Source organism: Chaetodon auriga, chromosome 2 (assembly GCF_051107435.1).
Source record: "Chaetodon auriga isolate fChaAug3 chromosome 2, fChaAug3.hap1, whole genome shotgun sequence".
Classification (NCBI taxonomy): Eukaryota; Metazoa; Chordata; class Actinopteri; order Chaetodontiformes; family Chaetodontidae; genus Chaetodon; species Chaetodon auriga.
Window position 1 is genome coordinate 16,557,773 of NC_135075.1, and position 8,428 is coordinate 16,566,200.

General features: G+C 41.3%; 1 protein-coding gene across 1 annotated transcript; it reads left to right on the plus strand.

The window, feature by feature from the left end:
• The first annotated feature begins 1,933 nt into the window (after nt 1-1,933).
• On the plus strand, nt 1,934-7,507 carry fblim1 (filamin binding LIM protein 1). Its single transcript, XM_076749094.1, has 8 exons — nt 1,934-2,066; nt 2,433-2,802; nt 3,964-4,118; nt 5,261-5,354; nt 5,456-5,625; nt 6,035-6,213; nt 6,448-6,568; nt 6,684-7,507. Exons 2-8 carry the CDS (start codon nt 2,457-2,459, stop codon nt 6,792-6,794), a joined length of 1,176 nt encoding a protein of 391 aa, XP_076605209.1. The 5' UTR covers nt 1,934-2,066; nt 2,433-2,456; the 3' UTR covers nt 6,795-7,507.
• Nucleotides 7,508-8,428: the final 921 nt, after the last annotated feature.

The window sequence follows — 8,428 nt, forward strand, 5'->3', positions numbered from 1 at the left end:
AAATGTTTTATTATGTATAATTATAAAATTACAAATTAATCTGTGGAGGTGGCTCTGTAAAATCTGGAAAAAAAAAACCTTGATGAGGTCACAGTGATGTCATCAGAGTTATCTCAGCTTGTGCATGGATGAGACAAACTGGATATGTGAGGTTTTAAAGAAGTGGCATGTCGGAGGCAGGGGGATCTCAAGAAAGACACTTGCCAGTTGCATTATGGGAAATGTAGGATCCAGTGTTTAGAGCGCGACCCTTATGAGATTAAAACTCATGATAAGCTTTGATTTTCACACTTCTCTTTGTATCACAATCCCCCCCAACTGCACTGCTGGAGTACTCTTACTCCCATCTCAGGAATATTTGGGTAAAGTAACAGTATTTCTCCCTGGAAAGTAAAGTTTTTCCACCCACGCAGATGTTTAGAGTTAGGAAGTCAACATCAGCTGTATTTGTGAACATGTAATTGTCACTGTTTGTCCTGGTGTGTTTCTTCCTGTTCCTGTCCCTTCATTTCCCTTGATTCTCTTCCATTGTTGCCCTGCTCACCCAAATTGAGGATTACAGCAAAAACCAAAAATTATACTGTGATGTTGGTGAGTAAATTGAAAAGTCATGCCCCAGAAGCAGCGAGGAGGTTCAGAGGATTTAATGAGGATTCTGGCTGTCGGGGGGGCGGAGCTAGAGGTCTGGGGATTGTGTCATCAGTAGGCATGCTCCCTCCTGCAAGCGTGACATCACCGCAGCATTCCTTTCCACAGAGCTGGAACAACAGAGACCCCCATCACTCTCCTCATCTCCGTCTCCTGTTCACCCTCTCTCACACATTCCTGGCTCACTCTTCTTTCCCGCTGACCCACATCGATCAGGAAAGTTTTAGTCAACATTCAGTTTCTCGCTCCATCCTTCCTCTTGACTCTTAGGAGGGGAGTAGACCTTTCAAGCTTTGGCTCCAGAGACTAACCACAATATTTTTGCTGATCAGCAGACCTGATAGTGCTTAGACTCACTCTGGTGGAGAGCAGCAAACACAACAAAGCAGCTTTTTCATAGCTCTCTCAGACATCACTCACTGTTGCACCCCCCTCCCCAACTTCCCCCCCGCTCTCCTAATAACACCAATATCTCCTCTTGCACAATGCCCTGATTCATTGCGCTGTAATGCTGCTGCTCCTTTGCCATCACTTTCAACACAAGAGTTCCATCAGGTCCAATGAAGTCCATCACACATTATCAGACATCGGTGAGGCACAAATGGAGGCAATGCCTTGTGACACTGATAGTGAGTCAGGGCTAAAGTGATATAATGTAGTGGGGGAAGGGAAGAAGGAAAGAGGGAGAAGAAAAAAGGAGGCAGACTCAATGAGGGAGGTAGGGAAAATAAAGCTGACAGAACAATAAGGCAGAGCGGCACGGGAGAGAGAAAGAGGACAGTTTGAGATAGAGAGTTGGTGGAAAAGGCAGGTACAGTCACATCCTGTTGGCAGGCAAAAAGATAAAGAAGTGGGCGGTGGCTGTGTGTCTCTGTTTGCCTATCTAAGGACGACAACCTTATGAGACATTTATAATACTGTATATTGTATTTGTGAAAAGTATGACTGTGTGCTTTTGATTAGATTGTCCAACAGTTGCATGCCTTTCTTTTGTGTCTACGTGCAGGCAGGCCAGTGTGTGTGTGTGTGTGTGTGTGTGTGTGTGTGTGTGTGTGTGTGTGTGTGTGTGTGTGTGTGTGTGTGTGTGTGCATGTGCCAAGTTTTCATAGTGGATGAATGTGTCATGTTTTTTACTGCACTTTGCCAGAGATTAACTGTTCACCTTTTACGGTCGGGAGGGAGGTGGTATTGTCATTCAGCCAGAGAAGGAGGAGGGGTCGGCGGACGAGAGAGTCGGGGAGGGAGGTACAGAAGGAAAAGGAGTGGCCTTGAGCTGATAGTCGCCCTCTCCACCGGAGTGAAGTCTTCTCTCAGTGGCAGCTTACAGGAGGGAAAACAAACCAGAAGTTTTGAGATACAGAACAGGGAAGGAGAAAGAAGAAAAGGCAGAGCTGTCTTCAAACCACAGTTCCCCCTAGGTATGTAATGGCAGCTCACAGCCTGAGTGAGTGGGTTTAAAGGAAACAGATGATTCAAATTTGTGCTTTCAGCCTCGAAAACCATTCATTATAGATAATGAGAGCTGTGAGTGTGTGAAGTTACCTCTCTAAAGTGAGAGTGAGGGCTCCCACAAAGTTGACTGAGAGGGCGTTCACACTTAGGTTAAATATTATTGACAGGGATAAAATGTAATGTTCATTATTGGCCTGTTTTACACTCCAGTGTGTCTCAAAAAGATCAGATATGGAGTTCAGTCTTTGATTCTGTGTTTCTGTTCTATGATTACTATTGAATGTTGCAAGCAGTCTTGAGTCTACATAACAATTGTTCTGTCCTCCTGTTAGGCTGTATCTGGGTTTTATGCAGCCATGGCATCAGCAGCTCCACCAAAAAGGATGGTGTCCTCTTTCTTCATCACTCTGGCGTCTCCTCACCGAGCCACCGTGACACAGCAGCAGCCCGCCCTCCAAGCCCACAGTGCCCCGGCTCGAGACAAGCAGCATACAGCTGTGCGAGTCAGGCCGAGTGACAACATCCCCTCCCTCAGACATAAGAAAGAGGACCACTCACAGGCCGAGTCTTATGGCGGCGTAGACAGCAAAGGCCGGACTCACACTGGGGCCTCGGCCCAAGCTTCAGACCCTCAGAGCCCAAAACCTGCTCTGCCTGGACCCAGCAGAGAGAAGCTGCAAGAAGTCGACAGAGGTGCTGCAGGTATTCACGACAATATCAAAACTTAGATTGCCTAAAATATGTTCAGAAATTGACCCTACATCTAACTCCATCGCGGCCTGGCTGACCTTCATCATGTGTTTTGGACCTGTCCCTCCATAACTTTGTTTCAGGCATCTGTGTTTGAATCACTTGTTCAAGTGGTGAGACGTCCCTAACATAAGTCACCGCTCTGTTTGGGGTCCTCCCCAGATACAAATGAAATTTTTATGCCTTCCTGACCTTTATTACAAGACGTCTGCTATTGTTTAAAAGGGAACTCCACTACAGCTATGTGAACAAAGCCTTTTGTAGCCCCCAAGGGAGCTGTGTGAAGTCTGAGAAATTTCCTCAAGTGATGTCACTTGAGTCTGTTGGGTCTGAAGACTGCATGGTTGTAAATGGAGAAAATCTGGGGGTGCGGCATTAGACAGATGTGAGCTTACCAGACCTCTGTATCCCACTCCTCATCTCTGACTGAGGATAGTGGCTCAAAGCTACATCAGCCACCACTAGAGCAACACACCTGTCAGCAGATTAGCTGCAATGTGGGTAATGTCGGCACCAGGTATTCACAAGGAAGAGAAGAATACGTGGAAAAAAAAGAGAAATCTCTGGTTCTTTAAGCCATCCACTGTGAGTCTGACAGTGTTATAAGAGTGTGATGCTAAATCGATGAAAGAGTGTTTTAACTGGAAAAAAATTAATAATCCTCCTCCCATACTTACAGCATGGATTCAGGATGTATTGCATGGCATGAGGATGCAAACGATAAAGTATTATCAGCGAGCAATAGCTGCTACATTTGATCACATCTGTCTTCCTTTTTGAAGGAACATGCAGAAAAGTTGACACTTTGAGGATCAAAACACAAGAGCCATATCATCAGGAGCTTCAATTAATCCCCGTGTTTTATTTTTCATTACCATCATCATATTATCATTCATGTATGTTCCTCTTTTTTCATTTGTCTTTTTAATTTATTAATATAATCATTTTTAATTTTTTGGGATGGCAGTTTCTGTATATGTGTGTGTATGCATGAATTTGTATATATTTTGTTGGGTTTCATATTAAACAGGATGCCTAAATAAAATTCATGGGGTAAAAAATTATGTAAGTTGCCACAAGGTCATATGAAATAAGTCTTTTTCTTGCCACCAGAATTCTTCCCTCCTCCTCCTCCTCCTCCTGCTGCACTGCCTTCATCTCCAGGAACATCGTTCACTGAAGAATCAGCGCTTCCACCACCTCCTCCTGCCCAGACGCCTCTCTCCCACCCTCTGACCCCAGGCCAACAGCCACTTAATAACAGAGAGGTATGCAGAATTCTCTCTCAGTGTTGCTAGAAGTCACATTTGCATCATGCAAATCTTCACCGCCATTTACTGTTTTAAAGACTGGATCCACATTTTCCTCAATAAAGTTTTCTAGAAGCAGACAAGTCAGTTTTCCCACAGTGAAGGATTACAACTTTCCACAACTTTTACAGATATTGTATTATGTTGTATGGTGGTTGTAAAGAATCATCTGCAAAACACATTATGAAAGGGGAAAAACAGCTGTGTTATGGCTAAAACTTCAAAAACACTTTATGAACTGTACACATTTTCCTTCAAAAACAGAGTGCATTCCTAACTGTGTATCTGTGTAAGAAGCTTTTCGTTCCCATCATTACAGCCCCCGTCTCCCCGTCTCTGTGCAGAAACAATGAAAGATCAGGACAGTGTTTCAGCAGGAGGTCTGATATTAGGCAGATGTCCCCTTTCTAACTTATTCTACAGTGTGTATCTATACAAAGCATCCAGTGTTTTATACATTTGTTGTTTCTGTTTTCACTATGTTGGATAAGGGATTGAATGAAAATTGCTTCACATCCCCGAGTTATGCAATTCCATAACCGGCACCTAATATTTTTATTTCAGCAAAGTTTATTTTAGGCTTAAAATAGTTTCCATCTCCTTTCCAGTTTGGCAAAATGTTACAGATTCAGAGCTTCAAGGGGTGGAGTCTCCCTGTATTTTTAATTGTGACGTTGAATACAAAGAATGTAAAGACTGACACAGCTTCAGCCTTGGAAATGCCTGAAGAGTTAAAAGGACTTGAAAGGATTAACTCACCAAAGCAAATATTCATGTTTTAGAGCACATGTTTTTTTTCTTCCCTGTGACAGAAATTCAAGGATAATCAGAATCTGCAACTGTTTAAAATGTCACTTAAAAGCAGTAAAAGCATGTTGGCATGTGTAGTGAGATGTTTGGACCAACAACAATACTTAAAACTGGAGGTCGACCCCACAGGTCGACATTGTGTGAAATTCATACAGTCATGTTTCCAGGTCCCAACTTTGTTGGATGACTCTTGTTTAGCCTGCAGCCTTTTCAGCCATTCCTCTCCTTCTAGCATCAAACATGACAGTTTGAAGTTTAGCTTTGCATTGACAATGTTCTTGACATTTAAGGTGGACACAAGCACACCATCTAGTGGGTTAAAACCAGACGAACAATCCCACGGGATCCATAAAAATGGGCAAGACGCGAGCTGGGAGAGTAAAGGTATCATGATCTCTCTTTATACATTTACCCCCCAGTTCCACTTTGACAGGACACACATTATTATGACCTGCTTTGACTTCTGATGTTTGTGTGCAATGCAGAGGTGTGTGGATTCTGTCGGAAACCTGTGGCTCTTTCTGAACCTGCAATAGAGGCCTTAAACAGGACATACCATGACGGTTGCTTCCAGTGTAGATCTTGTCACATTCCCCTGGCTGGTAAACAGTACTACAACAAGGCAGGGATCCCACTCTGTGAAGACTGCTATCAGGTAAAGTCAACACAGCCTCCACTACAGGATGTTAGCAAATGCAAATCTTTGGGACCATAAAAATGTTTTTGCATTCTCATTTACTTGCTTACTCCAAAGACTGCTGTAATGTTTTACATTCACCTTCCATGTAGTTACTGGTTTGCCCTACTTTAATACAGCATGGATATCAACTTACAAAGACCTTGAACCTTGCTTGAAATCCATCCATCAACTTTGCATTTTTAGTGTCATTGTGATGGATTACCTACCTCAACCAAGTTTGAGGTCTCGGTGAGCTGGTTTTTACTCTATGCAGACATGAATGGGAGGCAATGGCTGCTTGGAAAGTGTTAAAAAAATGAAAACGTTGTTATTGTCTTTTAATACAGAAATGTATTAACGTTAAGCATGTCCTTCTGTCTCTTAGGCCAGTCTGGAACTTTGCTGGGCGTGTGGGGAAGCGATCACAGATCATGTGATCCGTGCACTGGAGCGAGCATACCATCTTTCCTGTTTCACCTGTGCTACATGTAAACAGCAAATTGGGGAGCAAGCCTTTGCTCAGGGTGAAGTTGGAGAGGTTTACTGCCTCCAGGACTATTACAGGTATGACAGAAAAAAAAATGATGGCAAGCACTGCAAGAAAAACATCTTTTACACAATTCACTAAAGAGGAAATTGGTTTTATTTTCCTTTTTATAGTACTTTTGAAAGTCATTCCCATGTATGTCTTCACCCTATCGAAAACAACTTGAATTACCTCTGTTTGACAGGTGCAAATAGGTACAAATAAACCTGCCTCGCCTTGTCTAATAGTTTGTATTCTCTTCAATGTTAAAGGAAGTATGCTCCAAAGTGTAACGCCTGCAACCAGCTAATCATTCCAAAAGAAGACGGTACTGACAGCTATAATGTTGAATGTCTGGGGCGATCCTACCATGAGAACTGCTACAGATGTGAGGTAGGCGTTCTGTGAGCAAACAGTATACTGTGCAAACACACTTGCATGTATGCAAACACACAGACACATGTCATTCACCACCAGACAGTCAATAAGTCTTTCGTACTGTCTGCAGGTCTGTGCCATCCAGCTCTCTCCTGAACCAAATGAACATGGCTGCTATCCTTTGGATGGGAAGATGCTTTGCAAAGCTTGCCATCTGAGCCTGGTTTCTGGCCAGCACTAACACTGGCCTTACAGCCTGGGATAAACTGCAACTGATGGAAAAAGTGCCACAAGTCTGGCTTCAAAGAGAGGGAAGGGAGACTTTGCATGTGCATTTAAAAAACGCTGGAATACAAACATGACACATCTTTTTCCAATAGAACAATGATGAAATATGGCTTATTCTTGTTTTTTTTGTTTTTTTGTTTTTTTTTACACTATATCATGCTTTCTGAAGATCCTCCTATTCTTCTTTTATACTTGATAATTTTGCACTCAATAAACTCTACAAAATGCACCAAATGTATTTATGCAACAGACTCTGCAAAAACATTTTTGTAAATCTCAATCAGTATACTGTTTCTTAGTCACATTAACCCTTTATATAAAAAGTAAAACTATCTAAAATTATATAAAAGTAAACTAATATATTTTATCTTGAGGCAGGCTCCAACATACATAACATTTCTTAAATTACACACGCAGGAAATAGGGAAATAAGGGAGGAATATTTGCTTATTTGGCAAAATACATAAGCACCAATACTGATCTTAGAGCTTTCATAAAATCATGTGTAACAGAGCACAATAACACATCCCAATGCATTCATAGACCAAAACTTGAAGGTGCTTTTGATGTGAATGTGATTATGTCCAAAGATATTCGTCTGTCTTTTGCCTCAACAAAAAACTATTCACATTGATTTGATCTTACAATATTAAAGTCTTATTCAGATCCCAGCTGTATTATTTTGTTATTTATGTTCTGTATCTCAAAATGACATGTTTGTGAAATCATATTTCTTTGTATCAAAAACATTTATAAAAATATTTTCTAGAAAAAAGCCATCTTGTCATTTACGTTTTTATTCACCACACTTTATTTTTTAAATATTGCAAAGGTGGTTTGAAAGCCTGTTTTCTGTTCTGCCTGCTAAGACTATTGACTTTTGAAAGAAATGAAAACGTGAATTCATACAAAATAAACCACACACTCTTGCTCATTTCATATACGTAAGATTTCTTCTGCCACAGCTTTTCCGCCATATAACCTGTGGTTTATGGTGGCTGATATAATGATCTGAAGGTTTAGGTATATTTCTGTAGAACTGACATTAATGAGTCAGTTTGCTGACTTTATAGGTCTGAATGTTCATGTTACACTGTGTTTTAGTATTTATCTTTAATATCGAAAATAAATAAAATATTCATTCTGTATTGCCATCAGTGCACAAAGTTTGCACAAATTAATAGCCAACTGTAAGGTGAGTGTTTGTGAATATGGCTTTTGTCCAATAAAACAGCTTTGATGAAATCACATTTCCTGCTGATCAGCACCAACACTATGGCTGATGAGACACCTGCTCAGTGAGCCATTTACCTCTGACAGAGGATTGTTGTCTTGGGGTGCCAGTCAGACTCCATGGTTGATGTCAGCCACAGTGCGTAGGCTACAAATTCTGTTGTAATTCTATACAGAGCTCTTTTTTTAGTTTTTGATAGTATCTAAACAGTCCATTATTCAGTTTTGATCATCATTTTATAGATTTAACAAATAATGGGTTAATAAGAAAATGTCAAAAATGACTGTTTCTTTGCAGCTCTGGGTATTTGTTGTGTACATACACTTGACTGGGGTTGCAATAATCATTTTACA